Source organism: Nansenia antarctica, assembly GCF_963989245.1.
Source record: "Nansenia antarctica genome assembly, chromosome: 11".
Taxonomy (NCBI): Eukaryota; Metazoa; Chordata; class Actinopteri; order Argentiniformes; family Microstomatidae; genus Nansenia; species Nansenia antarctica.
In genome coordinates, this window is record NC_137681.1 from 23,597,528 (window position 1) to 23,615,330 (window position 17,803).

General features: G+C 51.4%; 1 protein-coding gene across 1 annotated transcript in view; it reads right to left on the reverse strand.

The window, feature by feature from the left end:
• Nucleotides 1-3,210: 3,210 nt before the first annotated feature.
• The window catches only part of kif19 (kinesin family member 19), a gene marked incomplete at both ends in the record, with an annotated part of 51,381 nt that continues 36,788 nt past the window's right edge, over nucleotides 3,211-17,803 (reverse strand). Inside the window, 15 exons of the mRNA XM_080541548.1 lie at nucleotides 3,211-3,335; nucleotides 3,777-3,948; nucleotides 4,199-4,593; nucleotides 4,942-5,065; nucleotides 5,291-5,396; nucleotides 6,165-6,328; nucleotides 6,542-6,663; nucleotides 7,428-7,698; nucleotides 8,023-8,221; nucleotides 12,869-13,034; nucleotides 13,476-13,632; nucleotides 13,992-14,114; nucleotides 14,232-14,378; nucleotides 16,556-16,753; nucleotides 17,140-17,265. Of these exons, the coding sequence (XP_080397674.1) occupies nucleotides 3,211-3,335; nucleotides 3,777-3,948; nucleotides 4,199-4,593; nucleotides 4,942-5,065; nucleotides 5,291-5,396; nucleotides 6,165-6,328; nucleotides 6,542-6,663; nucleotides 7,428-7,698; nucleotides 8,023-8,221; nucleotides 12,869-13,034; nucleotides 13,476-13,632; nucleotides 13,992-14,114; nucleotides 14,232-14,378; nucleotides 16,556-16,753; nucleotides 17,140-17,265 (2,595 nt within the window). The remainder of the gene's footprint in view (nucleotides 3,336-3,776; nucleotides 3,949-4,198; nucleotides 4,594-4,941; nucleotides 5,066-5,290; nucleotides 5,397-6,164; nucleotides 6,329-6,541; nucleotides 6,664-7,427; nucleotides 7,699-8,022; nucleotides 8,222-12,868; nucleotides 13,035-13,475; nucleotides 13,633-13,991; nucleotides 14,115-14,231; nucleotides 14,379-16,555; nucleotides 16,754-17,139; nucleotides 17,266-17,803) is intronic.

A 17,803-nucleotide genomic window follows, 5' to 3' on the forward strand; every position in this document is an offset into this window, starting at 1 on the left:
GCCGACAATTGACTGACAAGCTGATTGCATGGCAATAAAACTATTATTATTATTATTACCTGCAGACCCACCTGTCTGTCTCTGTATCTGTCTCACCTCCAGACTCTAATGTGTTAATGCAATATGATTGTTCCCCAGCATGATTATGTTATGACTTATACGGCTATTGCCTCTTTGTAGAATGCAATGCATGATGATGTCATCTCTTCATAGATAAGTGTTATCTAATCAACATTGTCTTTTGGACTCCAGGTGTTCCTCGGTGAAGTGAAGGACCTGTTTCAGTTGGACCATGTGCACTGGGACGTCTAGCAATGCAGGGACAAGCACCGATGTCTGTGGGAAGTCTATTGTGGATCTTGTCTTATTTATTCCAGTGGTCTAAACATTTTCTTTTGAGATGTGGGAGAGAAGTCTGCACTTATGAAGGCTGAAGAAAACATTGCACTTTTATTGTTGTGTAAAAAATATTTCTTCATTATTACTTCCTCACAAATCCACGAGTTTATGCTGTAAACATTTCTGCTGTCAGTTCAAAAACAGTCAGTTTAAAAAACAGTTTATGCTGTCCTGCTAAAAAGGGCAGATTTAGCCAAAAGACAACACCTTGTTATTTTGTAGAGAAAGAGTATGTTGTTTATCTTTGTTTGTAAAGTATTACTCTGCATAACATACATTACTCTTTTCATTGTTTAATTTTGAAACATCTTAAAATGTTTGAGTTTAATTAAACATTTTATTGAGCATGTGTACTTCTACCAAGCATTGACTGTCCTTACTTTATCCTTTTTGATACAATTTTTAACAAATGTATTATTTCATACCTATTCCTGCAGTCTTTGTCATAAAAATAACTATAGATGTCACGTTGAAGTCCTCCCCTGATGTGTATTCACTTAAGGAAAACTAATTTACTTTTTGAATGTAAGAACACATGTATTCTCATAGGATATGAGTGAGGCAGGATCTAGTAATGTAATATTAATTTGGTCAAACGTTGACAACATCATAATGGCCATCGCAGTAAGTGTTTAAAAACAAATCACATATCAAGATCCTAGTTGTATAGAGTACCTGTGAAAAACAAGGAGAATACATTTGATGTTAACGACACATTGTTTTGTATTACACGTCATGTGTTTTTGAGCACCATACAAACATGGCTGTCATAAGGAATATAAAGTTCTACGGTGTAATCTTTAATCTCTGTTGTCGTCCCTTGTCTCCCCGGAAGTGTCCTGGGGGGTATTCCATCAACGTTGCTAAAGGAAAATCCAGGCTTATTTTTGATAACTCGCAAGATTGACCAAAATAAGCCTGGATCTTAAAAATTAATTTTGCGAGACTCATCAGAGTAAGCCTGGATTTTCCTTTATCGACGTTGATGGAATACCCCCGTATTATTAACCCATTAAGGCCTAGAGGCCTTGTTGTATTCACCAACCTATGTATTCATGCAGTTTGGGTTTTATCTAGATATGTTTACCATAGGCCTACAGTAGTGTGTGTGTGTGTGTGTGAGAGAGAGAAAGACCCTAAGCCAGAGAGACTTCAACCATGAAGAACATCACATTTATCTTTAGGTTTCATTGGAATCTATTTGGGTACAGATAAAAAAAAAAAACATGTACAAAACAAAGCATAGAAAAAAGTGTATGTAATTATGAAAACAATGTCAAAGACAGTAAATGTGATAACATCAAAGAGAAGGCAGCAGTACAAAGTAAAAAACAACAAAAAACATCCACAGTTCGGAAAGCGTCTTTTGAAGTGCTATATGCTCAGTCGTAAGGGAAATGCAGAAGTGGGACACGTGACACATAAATGGATGTTTGGGTGAGAGAAAGGCATCGAACCGGGGCTGTTTCAATGTGACTGTGTGTCGACGTCAAGCTGCGTATAGAAGCATCTAGAGCATCTAATCACTCAGAGGATCTAGTTCCCCTGTTGTCTTTAGGAGATTTAACTGTCCTAGGCGTTTCTTGATCCTTAATAATAATAAAATAATAATAATAATACAAAATATGCTTCATTTGCACAGTGCTGTACAGTAGATGGGTACGTCTTGTAAAGATGTACAGTTCAACTTTTTGTCAATGTGTCTGTGATTTGTATTGTGTTGGCGTATGTATAAATGTATGGACATTTGTATATTTTGTATTTATATTTTTGTACTTTTTGGATGCAGAAATTTCCAAGGTGGGGAATCAATAACGTGATTGATTAATTGATCAATTGACTGATTCATTAAAAACAAGGCCTGGCCAATATTTACCCCCCCAAGTTTAAAACTAAGGGTAGGTTAGGGCCTCTGTCCTGGTTAGTAGGATTGACTCAAAAGCGGTAGCGTCTATATAAATCAAACTACGTTAGTTAAACATGTCTACAAATCCACTCAGTAGCTTAATGACGTAGCAATGATGCGTCACACTTCATGACAAGCGTTGAATGTTATCAAACAGCAGGATCTACCTAGTCCTAATCAGTACTGCGGTACACAGTCAGTACTGCGGTACACAGTCGCAGAAGCTTAGCGTGGCAGCCACCACCGATCGGTCCCGTCCCATAAGCACTTGAGTCGGGATACAGTACAAGCAACAGTAGAAGGGTACAGTTAGACAAACAGGCAGAATGATCTTTGGGGGTCTTATGATGTGGTTCTAGAGTCTCTGTGGTCATGACATTGGTGTGTCTTTGTGATCATGACATTGGTGTGTGTCTCTCTGTGATCATGACATTGGTGTGTGTCTCTTTGTGATCATGACATTGGTGTGTGTGTCTCTGTGATCATGACATTGGTGTGTGTCTCTCTGTGATCATGACATTGGTGTGTGTGTCTCTGTGATCATGACATTGGTGTGTGTGTCTCTGTGATCATGACATTGGTGTCTCTCCGTGATCATGACATTGGTGTATCTCTATGTGATCAGCTCAAAGGCAAAGCCAGCATAGTGTCAGTGGAAGTGTTTATTTCGGTACAGCCAACAGTTCTGCCTCCTAGCTGAGGACTCTGACCAGATGCTGAGGACATCTGGTCTCTCTCCCCACAATGAGCCTCCTGGCTCTGGGGCTGGGTTACGAGGGTGGAGGGGGAGGGGGGGGGGGGGGGGGGGGGGTGAGGCTCCAGGCTCAGGGTCGGCTGGTCAGGGTATAGTGCTGGTGTTGGAGGAGGGGAGGTGGGGAGTGACCATGGGGGAAGAGGAGAAGCCCTCAGTGCCTGCGCGTCGTGCGCTGCGCCCCGGGGGCGGCGTAGAGCAGTGGCTGGGGCTGCCTCAGCTGGGACCCACGCTGCTTCAGGCTGCTCAGGTTGGCTGTGGACGAATCTGTGGTGGCTCCTGTGGAGAGAAGAGTAGAGACACGTTTGATAGTAAAGAGGAACAGCACTGCACGTTGTACGAACCACTGGGGATGCTGTTTTAATGGATAACACGTTTGAACTATTGAAATATAAGCAAGCAAAAATGACAAAGAAGCCCAATCCTAGACTAAATCTTCAATGGAGATTATTTTAGTTTGGTATACTTTTATACGTTGGTATACTATTATAGTCACGTAAAAAGAAAAAGAAAAATACAACAATACATAGTGGAACAAACAACTGGTCATCCATACATTCAAATGTTAATGAGATTAACTTATCAATGGAGGTTTTACATTGAAAGTGTGATTTAGCTTTAGCTTTTGATTTAGGCTTAAGCTTTGTCTGTGACCCCCGGCCCTGAACAGTTCAGGTGGAGATGAAGGCAGAGGGGGAGGGGGGGGGGGGGGGGTCGGACCTGTTGTGTGGTTGTTGTGGGGTAGCCGGACCACTTTGGTGAGGGGGGGGACCCCCCTGTGATGGGGGCGGAGCAGGGGGGCCTGGGGCTGGCCGTTGATGTGGAGGTGGGGGTCTGAGGTGCTGTCCAGAGGGCGGAAGCGCTGGGCGGCGGTGGTCTTGGACTGAGACAGCTGAGGGGGGGGATACATGTTACAGCTTGTTACATGACTGAACACATACACACAGTGACACACACACACACACACACACACACAGTGACACACACACACACACACAAACACACACACCCACACACAGTGACACACGCGCACGCACACACACACACACACACACACACACACACACACACACATACACCCAGTGACACACACACACACAAACACACACACACACCCACACCCACACACACTTAATACTCACCGCTTGACCGGTGACCTCAAACGAACGGGAGCGCCTCTTCCGTCGACGGGCCTCGAAGTCCGGCTCCCGTGGCGTGGGGTTCTTGGGGGCGGGCTGGCGGTGGCGGGGGCGTGTCCAGGTGCCCTGGGGGCCGCCGGGCCCCTCCCCCGTGCTGCTGGACAGGTTGTCGTCGGAGGTGGCGTGCCTCAGCTCGGGGCTGGGCTGTCTGGCGCGTCGCAGGGCCCCCGGGCCCCGGGGGGGCGCCTCGCTGAGCGACAGGCTGCTCTTGTGCTTCTTGGGGTCCAGGGGGGAGGGGGGGGGGGGCAGCCGCAGGGCGTCCACCTCCAGGGCTTTGGAGCGGCGGCGGGCGGCCTTCACAGCGATGCTCTGGACCCCCCTCAGGATCTGCTGCCTCTCTGTGGAGTCGGGGGGGGGGGGCGTTAGATCTCCAGGAGATGAAGAGACTCGACTAAGAGCTCGTCTTTGTGTACGTTCACGTCAGTTAAACTGATATAAACGCAGACGTATGAATCGACCGTAAGAAACGTTATCCCGTCACGTCTCACACATTTCCCAACAGTTTCCTTCACTCTCCCTCGCTAGTGCTACTCTCCTGGGGATGGTGGGATGGTGGGAGGGAGGGAAGGAGGGAGGAACAGAGAGAGGGATGGATGGACGTAGGGAGGGAGGGAAGGAGGGAGGAACAGAGGGATGGAGGGACAGAGGGATGGATGGAGAGAGGGGGGGGGAGGGACAGCTCGTACCCTTGCGTGTGAGGGGGACGTCGGCGCCGGTCTCGCTGCTCTCGGGGGAGGAGTCCAGGTGGCTGCTGACGCTGTGGCTGAGCTGGTGGAAGCTCAGGGTGCTGTCTGGGGCGGACGGCTGCAGCTGGGGAGGGACAGGGTCACATGACATGGTCACATGACCACCACAACAACAACAACAACAACAACAACAGCCCTCACCTCTCTGTTGGCTGTTATTACAATCATTACCGTCAGCCGGTTTGCAAATACAAGTGTTTTTTGGTGACGTTTCTATGTGCTATATCTGGGATCCGATACACATTTTGGATGGATTTATCATGACAACAACAACAACAACAGGCCCCACCTCTCTGTTGCCCTGTCCGTTGATGTGGATGGGAGGCGGAGTCATCACCACAGAGTGTTTCATCTGCCTGCCGTGAGGAGTGTTCTTAAACACACGGTTGTTGTCTCTGAGAGAGAGAGAGAGGGAGAGAGAGAGAGAGTGAGAGAGAGAGAGAGAGAGAGAGAGAGAGAGAGAGAGAGGGAGAAGGAGAGGGAGAGAGAGAGGGAGAGAGAGAGTGAAAGAGAGAGAGGGAGAGAGAGAGATAGAGAGAGAGGGAGAGAGAGAGGGAGAAGGAGAGGGAGAGAGAGAGGGAGAGGGAGAGAGAGAGGGAGAGAGAGGGACATTCAAACTGATGTCGCTCACCACAGAGAAGATGGCCTACGACTGTCTACCTACCACCGTTCTTTGGATGACAACTTTATTACAATCCTAAATCTCTAAACACGACACTGATCCAAAAACAATCTCCATCTCCTGTTTCTCAAACCCCCAGGTCTCCCATGACGTACGAGGTAGAGAAAGGTGCTAACAATGCTTAGGTTGTGGGTTCGATTCCCACTGGAACCATATACAGCAGGGGGAAATAAGTATTGAACACATCAACATGTTGTCTAGTAAATGTATTTCCAATGAGCCTATTCAAGTGAAATTTGCACCAGACTTTGGTATTAACTCAAACAATCCAGACATTAAAGTGTATGTAAATAAAGTTATGTGGAATAAAGTGGAATAAAACAGGAAAAATACAATACGTAATTCCCCCACTGTATACTGAAAAATGTATGCACTCACTGCAATGTAAGTCGCTTTGGATAAAAGCGTCAGCTAAATGGCGTGTATATTATTATATTATGACTAACTCTCGACACCCCCAGGACCCAGCCCCCTCTCTCACCCCTCAGGCTCAGGCAGGATGGGGGGCAGGGTGTGCCTGCGGGCCTTGGCCTGGCCGTGCCTGGTCTCCGAGCCCAGGGTACGCACGCTCTCCTGGTCTGAGTCCACATCGTGCAGGGGGTCACGACCCCGGCTGGGCAGGGTGATCTTGGGCAGAGAACCCTCCTGAGGGACGGGACACAGGGAGGGGGAGGAGCTGGCGTGTGTGTTGTACAACGTGTGTGTGTGTGTGTGTGTGTGTGTCTGTGAGCATATAGTGTATGTATGTGTGTGTGTGCGTGTGCGTATATAGTGTATGTATGTATGTGTGTATATAATGTATGTATGTTTGTGTGTATGTGTGAGCATATAGTGTATGTATGTGTGTGTGCTAGTGACCTTGAGCGTGCGTCCGGTGACCTTGTCCAGCGCCACGGCCCGGTCCAGGTTCCTCTGGTCCTGCTCCCTCACGTACGCCTCGTACAGCTCCTGCAGGTGGGGCGGCACCAGGAGGCTGTGGTCTGCAGGGGACAACACCACCCTGGTTAAAGCCTGCACCTCTACCTTTACACCACCCTGGTTAGAGACTGCACCTCTACACCACCCTGGTTAGAGCCTCTACATCTCTACACCACCCTGGTTAGAGCCTGCACCTCTACACCACCCTGGTTAGAGCCTCACACATGCACACACACAGACAGACGCACACACTCACACAGACGCATACACACACACACACACACACACACACACACACAGACACAGACACAGACACAGACGCACGTACACACGTACACACACACACACACACACACGCACACGCACACACACACACACACACACACACACACACACACACACACACACACACACACCACACACACACACAGAGACTCCTAAACCCTGGTTAGAACAGGCCTCCATCACCACACCACACACACACAAGGAGTTTCCTCACACTCAAATCATGACACGCTGAAGTCATCTCACTGTGGTTGGATACGGATAATGATTGTTTTGATGCTAATCTGTCTCAGATTTGATGTTGTGGCCTGACATTGAAAGGGGAGGAGGGGGGGTATGTGTGTGTGTGTGTGTGTGTGTGTGTGTGTGTGTGTGTGTAAGTGTCTAACCCTAACCCTAACCCTGACAAAACAACAGAAACCAAAACAGACACACGAGACAACCTCCTCTTCTCGTTAACCCGTTAAGACCGGATGCAGCATTTGTGTGTATTAAGAGAGTGAAAGTAGCGCAGGTCGTTGACCGTGAGCGGAGGACGCACCGTCGATGAACTGCCTCTGCTGCTGGATGATCTCGTCGCACAGGTGCCGGTGCTGCTCGAAGCGCTGCACCACAAAGTTCTTCTGCCGGATCACGTTGTCCTTGAGCAGCGCGTGCGACTGCATCTCGGCGTTCTCGATCTCCAGCTCGTGGACCTTGCAGAGGAGGCCCAGCACCTCCCGCTGCTCCTCGGAGCTCACCCGCCGGGGGAGCAGCTCCTCCAGGCGCCGCGCCCGCTCCCGCAGCTCCAGGAACCGGCGCTCCAGCGACCCCTGGCGGCCAGGAGGAGGAACAGCAGCAGCAGCGTGAATGTGTGAATTCTCTCTATGATGCTTGTAATTTTTGGAGTGAAAATACTATTTTTTATGAAAAAAAAATACTTCAAATGACAAAGTAGTGGCGTAATGAGTGAGTGCGAACAGTAAAATTTATTTCTGACTGTATGTACTGTATGTGTGTGTGTGTGTGTGTGCGTGTGTGTGTGTGTGTTTGTGTGTGTGTTTGTGTGTATGTATGTACTGTGCGTGCGCGCACGTGTGTGTGCGCGCGTGTGTGTGTCTCTACAGCTCCCCCTACAGGCCACAGAGGTACCCTACCTTCTGTTTGCGGATCTTCTTCTGCTCGGCCATGAGGGTGAGCAGGTTCCCCCGGGCCAGCGCCACCTCCTGGGTCTCCGTGCCGTCCGGCGGCGACTCCGGGGAGTCAGAGTCCTTCTCGCTCTCCTCCTTGTTGAAGCTCTCCTTCCTGCGCTCCGCACGCCACTTCCTCCTCCGCCGGCTACGCTCCTGCTCCCAGCTACAGGAAACACAACGACATCATCATGACATCATCACGTGACATCGTCACATGACATCGTGGTCATTGTGTCCGCATAAAAGTAAGTAGCCTTGAATGGCCCTTAGGCGGCAGGAGCCTATCTCCTGTTTCCGTAGCGTGAGGCGGCTTGATGTACAAGTACACCCCCTGGACATGACGCTGGTATGTCCCAGGGTCTTACCCCCAATCCAACCCCTTAATGCTGAGTGCCAAGCAGGGAGGCATCGGGTACCATTTTTATAGTCTTTGGTACGACTCGGCCAGGGATCGAACTCACAATCTCAGGGCGGACACTCTAACCGCAAATCCACTGAGCTGGTATATGTGTCCGCGTAAAAGAATGACACAAACGAATCAACAGTGAGTCTTTCTGTCAGTCATCTGAATGATGACAATGATATGGAAGCTTAACTGGGATGTTTACGACTGCCCCTATGACTAATATGTTGTACATACATTACACGTAATAGCATATTAGCTAGTGTGGAGGACTGTGCTCATTATGCTGGTTTTGCTGCCTGTTTTGGAGTTATTTTTAACAGATCATTATTATCATTATTATTTATTATTTAATTTTCTAGACATTATCAGACATCCACATATTCCATGGAGTAGTTTCAGCTCAACCCCACTAACACAGTCCAGTGTAGGAGGGGTGTAGGAGGGGTGAAGGAGGGGTGTTGGAGGGGTGTAGGAGGTGTGTAGGAGGGGTGTAGGAGGGGTGTTGGAGGGGTGTAGGAGGGTGTAGGAGGGGTGTAGGAGGGGTGTAGGAGGGGTGTAGGAGGGGTGTTGGAGGGTGTTGGAGGGGTGTAGGAGGGTGTTGGAGGGTGTAGGAGGGTGTAGGAGGGGTGTAGGAGGGGTGTTGGAGGGTGTAGGAGGGGTGTAGGAGGGGTGTAGGAGGGGTGTTGGAGGGGTGTAGGAGGGGTGTAGGAGGGGTGTAGGAGGGGTGTAGGAGGGGTGTAGGAGGGGTGTAGGAGGGGTGTTGGAGGGGTGTAGGAGGGGTGTAGGAGGGGTGTAGGAGGGGTGTAGGAGGTGTGTAGGAGGGTGTAGGAGGGGTGTTGGAGGGGTGTAGGAGGGGTGTTGGAGGGGTGTAGGAGGGGTGTAGGAGGGGTGTAGGAGGTGTGTAGGAGGGGTGTTGGAGGGGTGTTGGAGGGGTGTAGGAGGGGTGTAGGAGGTGTGTAGGAGGGTGTAGGAGGGGTGGAGGTGTGTAGGAGGGGTGTAGGAGGGGTGTTGGAGGGGTGTAGGAGGGGTGTAGGAGGGGTGTAGGAGGGGTGTTGGAGGGGTGTAGGAGGGGTGTAGGAGGGGTGTAGGAGGGGGTGTAGGAGGTGTGTAGGAGGGTGTAGGAGGGGTGTAGGAGGGGTGTAGGAGGGGTGTAGGAGGGGTGTAGGAGGGGTGTAGGAGGGTGTTGGAGGGTGTAGGAGGGGTGTAGGAGGGGTGTAGGAGGGGTGTAGGAGGGGTGTAGGAGGGGTGTAGGAGGGGTGTAGGAGGGGTGTTGGAGGGGTGTAGGAGGGGTGTGGAGGGGTGTAGGAGGGGTGTAGGAGGGGTGTAGGAGGGGTGTAGGAGGGGTGTAGGAGGGTGTTGGAGGGTGTAGGAGGGGTGTAGGAGGGGTGTAGGAGGGGTGTTGGAGGGTGTAGGAGGGGTGTTGGAGGGGTGTAGGAGGGGTGTTGGAGGGGTGTAGGAGGGTGTAGGAGGTGTGTAGGAGGGGTGTTGGAGGGTGTTGGAGGGGTGTAGGAGGGGTGTAGGAGGGTGTAGGAGGTGTGTAGGAGGGGTGTTGGAGGGGTGTTGGAGGGTGTAGGAGGGGTGTAGGAGGGGTGTTGGAGGTGTGTAGGAGGGTGTAGGAGGGTGTTGGAGGGGTGTAGGAGGGGTGTAGGAGGGTGTAGGAGGGTGTAGGAGGGGTGTGGAGGGGTGTAGGAGGGGTGTAGGAGGGGTGTAGGAGGGGTGTTGGAGGGGTGTAGGAGGGGTGTAGGAGGGGTGTAGGAGGGGTGTAGGAGGGGTGTAGGAGGGGTGTAGGAGGGGTGTAGGAGGGGTGTTGGAGGGTGTAGAGGGGTGTAGGAGGGGTGTAGGAGGGTGAGGGTGTAGGAGGGGTGTAGGAGGGGTGTAGGAGGGGTGTGGGAGGGGTGTAGGAGGGGTGTGGGAGGGTGTAGGAGGGGTGTGGAGGGGTGTAGGAGGGGTGTGGGAGGGGTGTAGGAGGGGTGTAGGAGGGGTGTAGGAGGGGTGTAGGAGGTGTGTAGGAGGGGTGTAGGAGGGGTGTAGGAGGGGTGTAGGAGGTGTGTAGGAGGGGTGTAGGAGGGGTGTAGGAGGGGTGTAGGAGGGGTGTAGGAGGGGTGTAGGAGGGGTGTAGAGGGGTAGGGTGTAGGAGGGTGTAGGAGGGGTGTAGGAGGGTGTAGGGGTGTAGGAGGGTGTTGGAGGGGTGTTGGAGGGTGTTGGAGGGGTGTAGGAGGGGTGTTGGAGGGGTGTAGGAGGGGTGTAGGAGGGGTGTAGGAGGGTGTAGGAGGGGTGTTGGAGGGGTGTTGGAGGGTGTAGGAGGGTGTAGGAGGGCTGTAGGAGGGGTGTAGGAGGGTGTAGGAGGTGTAGGAGGGTGTAGGAGGGCTGTAGGAGGGGTGTAGGAGGGGTGTAGGAGGGTGTAGGAGGGTGTAGGAGGGGTGTAGGAGGGGTGTAGGAGGTGTGTAGGAGGGGTGTTGGAGGTGTGTAGGAGGGGTGTAGGAGGGTGTAGGAGGGTGTAGGAGGGGTGTAGGAGGGGTGTTGGAGGTGTGTAGGAGGTGTGTAGGAGGGGTGTTGGAGGGGTGTAGGAGGGGTGTAGGAGGGGTGTAGGAGGGGTGTAGGAGGGTGTAGGAGGGTGTTGGAGGGGTGTAGGAGGTGTGTTGGAGGGGTGTAGGAGGGGTGTAGGAGGGGTGTAGGAGGGGTGTAGGAGGGGTGTAGGAGGGGTGTAGGAGGGGTGTTGGAGGGGTGTAGGAGGGGTGTAGGAGGGGTGTAGGAGGGGTGTAGGAGGGGTGTAGGAGGGGTGTTAGAGGGTGTAGGAGGGGTGTAGGAGGGGTGTAGGAGGGGTGTAGGAGGGTGTAGGAGGGGTGTAGGAGGGGTGTTGGAGGTGTGTAGGAGGTGTGTAGGAGGGGTGTAGGAGGGTGTAGGAGGGTGTAGGAGGGTGTAGGAGGGGTGTAGGAGGGGTGTTGGAGGTGTGTAGGAGGGGTGTTGGAGGTGTGTAGGAGGGGTGTAGGAGGGGTGTTGGAGGGGTGTTGGAGGGGTGTAGGAGGGGTGTAGGAGGGGTGTAGGAGGGTGTAGGAGGGTGTAGGAGGGGTGTAGGAGGGTGTTGGAGGTGTGTAGGAGGTGTGTAGGAGGGGTGTAGGAGGGTGTAGGAGGGGTGTAGGAGGGGTGTAGGAGGGGTGTAGGAGGGGTGTAGGAGGGGTGTAGGAGGGTGTAGGAGGGCTGTAGGAGGGGTGTAGGAGGGGTGTAGGAGGGTGTAGGAGGGGTGTAGGAGGGGTGTAGGAGGTGTGTAGGAGGGGTGTTGGAGGTGTGTAGGAGGGGTGTAGGAGGGTGTAGGAGGGTGTAGGAGGGGTGTAGGAGGGGTGTTGGAGGTGTGTAGGAGGTGTGTAGGAGGGGTGTTGGAGGGGTGTAGGAGGGGTGTAGGAGGGGTGTTGGAGGGGTGTAGGAGGGGTGTTGGAGGGGTGTAGGAGGTGTGTAGGAGGGTGTAGGAGGTGTGTAGGAGGGGTGTTGGAGGGGTGTAGGAGGGGTGTAGGAGGGGTGTAGGAGGGGTGTAGGAGGGTGTAGGAGGGTGTAGGAGGGGTGTAGGAGGGGTGTAGGAGGGTGTAGGAGGGGTGTTGGAGGGGTGTAGGAGGGGTGTAGGAGGGGTGTTGGAGGGTGTAGGAGGGGTGTAGGAGGGTGTAGGAGGGTGTTGGAGGGGTGTTGGAGGGGTGTAGGAGGGTGTAGGAGGTGTGTAGGAGGGGTGTAGGAGGGGTGTAGGAGGGGTGTAGGAGGGTGTTGGAGGGGTGTTGGAGGGGTGTAGGAGGGTGTAGGAGGGTGTTGGAGGGTGTTAGAGGGGTGTAGGAGGGGTGTAGGAGGGGTGTAGGAGGGGTGTAGGAGGGGTGTTGGAGGGTGTAGGAGGGGTGTAGGAGGGGTGTAGGAGGGGTGTAGGAGGGGTGTAGGAGGGGTGTAGGAGGGGTGTAGGAGGGTGTAGGAGGGGTGTAGGAGGGGTGTAGGAGGGGTGTAGGAGGGGTGTAGGAGGGGTGTTGGAGGGGTGTAGGAGGGGTGTTGGAGGGGTGTTGGAGGGGTGTTGGAGGTGTGTAGGAGGGGTGTAGGAGGGGTGTAGGAGGGGTGTTGGAGGGGTGTAGGAGGGGTGTTGGAGGGGTGTAGGAGGGGTGTAGGAGGGGTGTAGGAGGGGTGTTGGAGGGGTGTAGGAGGGGTGTAGGAGGGTGTTGGAGGGGTGTAGGAGGGGTGTAGGAGGGGTGTAGGAGGGGTGTAGGAGGGGTGTAGGAGGGGTGTAGGAGGGTGTAGGAGGGGTGTTGGAGGGGTGTAGGAGGGGTATAGGAGGGGTGTTGGAGGGGTGTAGGAGGGGTGTTGGAGGGGTGTAGGAGGGGTGTAGGAGGGTGTTGGAGGGGTGTTGTGAGACACAGAGGCTCCCTGGAGGATACTGACTCTGCGATGGTGAGCTGGTGTTTGGACGTGTCCATCTGGATCTCCATGTTGTTGTTGTCCAGCTCCATCAGGCTCTTCCTGATCTCCATCTGCTGGCGGAAGGCGTCCAGGAGCTGCTCCCTCAGGAGGTCCATCTCAGCCCGGCTGGAGTGGGCCTGGACCTCCGCTGTGGAGGGGGAGGGGTCAAAGGTCAAATACTGGATGGACACAGATGCATTCTACGACACATACAGACACTACTGTACGATTACCTAAACCGTAAGCTCACAGTCACTTTACTACTGTCACTTATGTCCTGTACTATTGACACTTTTTGATTGAATTATGCCTAGTGCCTTACTGTCTACACATTGCCTGGATACTGCTAATTGTATCCTGTCTTATTTGTCACTTTTTTAATCTTGTATTTTGCCTATTGCCTTAATGTGTTGTGCTGCATTGTCAGGAACCGAAGCCTAAGAATTTCACTCTCTTACACTTGTGTAATGTGACGTAACAATAAACTTGAAACGTGAAACTTGTTCTGTACTGTATTAGACTCTAACAATAAACAACGTGAGGTGGTCAGAGACCAGAGGTCAGGTGATCAGAGGTCAGAGGGCATTACCCTGAACGTGGCGTATGTCCGCCCGGTCAGAGTTGAGCTGCCGGCTGGCCTGGTCGGCGATCTTCTTCTTGAGTCGCTGGATCTCGCTGCGCAGGTCAGAGATGATGTTGGTGTACTGGGCGATGTGGTAGGACACGTTCAGGAGGTTCCTCTTCACCTGGAGGGAGAAGAGAGAGAGAGAGAGAGAAGAGAGAGAGAAAGAGAGAGAGAGAGAAAGAGAGAGAGAGAGAAGAGAGAGAGGGAGAGAGAGAGAGAGAGAAGAGAGAGAGAGAAGGAAGAGAGAGAGAGAAGAGAGAGAGAAAAAAGAGAGAGAGAGAGAGAGAGAGAGAGAGAAGAGAGAGAGAGAGAAGAAAGAGAGCCAGTCAGTCTATTTATTTATCTATCAGTTCTTGTTCTCTCCAGATAATGTCGTATTGCAATGCATGATTCTAATAACATTGGTCATGAAGCATCCAGGAACACTCTGTATTGAATCATGTTCTCTATCGTAGAACCTGAGGTAACTTGCGTCCTCACCCGTGTGCGAATGCTTTTGGCACGGTCTGCGTAGGACAACGTGTTCCGAGACTCCTCAAACGCCAGGGAGGCGGGGCTAATGTGGGCGATCATCACAGTGCGGCTGTTCCCGCCCAGCGAGTCCTGTCAATCAAAGACAGGAAGTGAATGAAAGAACAGGAGAATGTATCAAAGAAGCCTGAGTTATTAAACACATAGTCGATCGAGGTTTGTGGAGAAGACAGAATTGTTGTAGTGTACCTTTAGCAGGCGGGTCAGCTTGCTGTCCCTGTAGTTGACGTATTTGTTGCCGTGTTTCTCACTCAGGGCGTTGATGCAGTTTCCCAGAGCCAAGAGGGAGCGGTTGATGTGGGCCCCTTCTTTTAACCTTTGACCCCGGTTCTGAGTCTGAGAGACACAGAGAGAGAGAGAGAGAGAGAGAGAGAGAGAGAAAGAGAGAGAGAGAGAGAGAGAGAGAGAGAGAGAGAGAGAGAGAGAGAGAGAGAGAGACTTAAACCTTTATCCCAGAGAAGATGGGTGGCAGTTGGGGATGGCAGTTTGATTGAACAGATTTCTCAAAGTTCTCAATTTCATCGAGACAACTCAACTCACCGCCTGGTTCCCAAAACAACCACTGACACTCTCAGCCAGCAGATGGCGCTCTAACCTGGGTTTTTACCCCTCTCAGCCAGCAGATGGCGCTCTAACCTGGCTTTTCCCCCCTCTCTGCCTCCTGATGTCCTCAGTGTCTTGCAGTTGGAGACTGTATACCACCCCTCCCTCAGAGAAAATGTCCCCAGACAGAGAATTGTCCTCTGTTCTTCTATGCCTAGGCTCTATGGGACATCTATGAGCATACAGCTCCCTCTCTCTCTATGTCGTGTACCTCTGTAGGAAGACAAAGGCCGGTTAACCTTTCTAGCAGTTTCCATGGTAAATAAGTGTTCTCCGGCCTCGGGCATGATTGCGTGTTTCTTTCTCATGATGGAGAGGGTGGTCGGCAGGTTTAATATGAACGGCAAAACCCACACATTCATCAGCAAGGACACTGTTATCACTGTGGGCTACGAGCTTGGCCTTTCTTCAGAATGTCGAAAAAAGCTTCTCGGAGTTGAACTAATTGGAGCGGCAAATTGTTATCACAGCATTTGTTGTCACCGAGTACCAGTGAACCAGCGAGAGAAAATAACCTCCTTCGCCCAAGAACCACACGGAGGTTTATAGTGGATTCTTTGGTGACATATATACAGTAGGTGTACACATAAATATCCCCCTCCGCTAACAGCAGGGTGTCCTGTAGAGAGAGACTGGCACGGCTCCAGTTGTAATATGTTCGACAAAGTAACCAAAGTCATAAAGCTGTGTCTATAAAACTGACAGACTCTATCGGTCGACCGTTTTGTAAATCCTGATAGGAGGAAATTGATAGTCGACAATGGAGAGTTGGGTAACCCTGCGTACTGGAGACAGGTTGACGTGGCCCTCGGTGTGGGAGCAGCCGTGGGGCTGGGAGACGTATGGAGCTCCCGCTGGGAAGGGCCCTTTATTAACGCCTCTCCTAGGGTTTACTGGGTCTCCAGTCCTCCGAGGAGGAGTTTAATAGTGTGTGTGTGTGTGTGTGTGTGTGTGTGTGTGTGTGTGTGTGTGTGTGTGCATGTAATCCCACTGTTCCTATGTACTTGTCGTAAAACATGGCTGCCGGAGCTAAGTAGACCAGAGAAGGGGGGGGGGTCCACATTTAGAGGGATTCCTCCGTCTACTAGAGGAACTTGTAGAGAGAGACAGACAAAGAGTCGACCCCCCACCTCCACCCCCACCACCACACACACCCCTCATTTCGTTGTCTCAGTACTCGTACTCTGTGCAACGGCAATAGTTGAAGTTGAGTCTAACCTAATCTAACTCTAACCTAACCTAACCTAACCTAACCTAACCTAATCTAACCTAATCTAACCTAACCTGACCTAACCTAACCTGACCTAATCTAACTCTCACCTAACCTAACCTAACCTAACCTAACCTAACCTAACATAATCTAATCTAACCTAACCTAACCTAACCTAACCTAACCTAACCTAATGAATGAATGAATGGTCTTTATTGTCATTGATATAGTACAGGTACCAAACAACGAAATTTGGGAGGGGGGGCTCCCCTGGTGCTAGGAAAAAAAACTAAAAACAAGAAGGGAAAAGAGCTGGTTTACATAAATAACGGCTATGTACACTATCCACTATACTATACTATACAAATAAAACACTGTGCTGTACTCTATGCTATGCTATACCTATTCTAACATTTCCTATCTCTGAACCTTATGTACCCGAGGGTTGTCATATTGCACATAGTGTTATTGCACATTCATTTAAAGTGTCGCAGTTTGCAGGTTTGAAATGTTCACAGTTGTGTTTCAGTATTGCACTTGATTGCAATCTAGTAGACGCCATCAAATTGTCTAGATTGTCTAGGGCCTAGTCTAATCTAACCTAATCTAACCTAACCTAACCTAACCTAACCTAATCTAATCTAATCGGAGACTACTCCATGATGGGACACACAGGGACAGAGAGGGGCATGATAGGTACCTGTGAGGCTCGTTCGGAGCCGGCGAGGTCGATCATGAAGAGGCGTGCGAAGCGGACCTCCTGCAGCACGTCCCTGCAGCCACGGCTCTGCTGCCTGACCGCCACCTGCAGCACGGCGTGGGAGCGCGACGACGTCTGATTGGCCGCCGTGGGCTCCTGCGTGCGCTGCTTGTTGCCCTTCATCAGCAGCTCCATGATCTGACGATTATTAATTCTCACGGTTATATAATACTGTAGGATTAATAGTTGTTGTTATACAATCTGTAATTAGAATCAACCGGTACTGTGGGTGAAGGTGTGTGGAGAGGTTTGAAGTTCGAAGACAATTAACTGACGAGGTCTATTAATTAACAGAATATAATTAATATATATATATGTATAATTCAGTAATTCATTGTTTTAATGTGTACATGATACATGATACAGGCTATAGGAGAACACTGCAAGTCCAGTGTTGTGTGTGTGTGTGTGTGTGTGTGTGTGCACGTGAGTGCGTTCGTCCATGTGAGCGTGCGTACATGTGTGTGTGTATGTGCGTATGTGCGTGTGTGTGTGTGTGTGTGTGTGGCCACGGGGCGTCTCACCTCTCGGGCGTTGATGGTGGACACCTCGGTGATGCCGGCCACCTGGATCTCGCCCTTGGAGTCTTCTCGCAGGTCCAGGAACCCAGAGGACGGGTTCAGAAGGTCTCGGATCATCTCGTTGTAAATCTGCAGAACAAGGCAGGGGTCGGGAGAGACAGAGGTCAAAGGTCGATGGATTGACTGTATATAGGGCCTTATTCCAAAGCGCTTTACAACGGCCTCTCGTTCACCCGTTCACACACCGATGGCGGCAAGCAAGGCGATGCAAGGCGCCGGCCCGCTCATCGGGAGCAATTTGGGGTTCAGTGTCTTGCCCAAGGTAACCTCGACATGTGGCCACCCGGGGGTTTGAACCTCTGATCTGGCCTACCTAGCGATCATTAGACGCCGGCTCTACCTCCTGCGCCACAGCCGCTCCCCGAGGCGGTACACAGGCGGTACGGTATACAAATACCTCAGAATGTCTTGAAAGCTTCCTGCACACAGCCAAAACCAGCATAGAAGCCCAAAGAAAAGTTAGTTCACAGACTCCTCATTCAACATCCTAAACGTGTTCATCTGACATCCCGTCATCGGCGGGGGGGGATGTGACTTTCAAAATGGCCGACCACTCTGCATTCACTGTACACATCAATACAGTGGCACTGTATGTGTACTGTAGGTG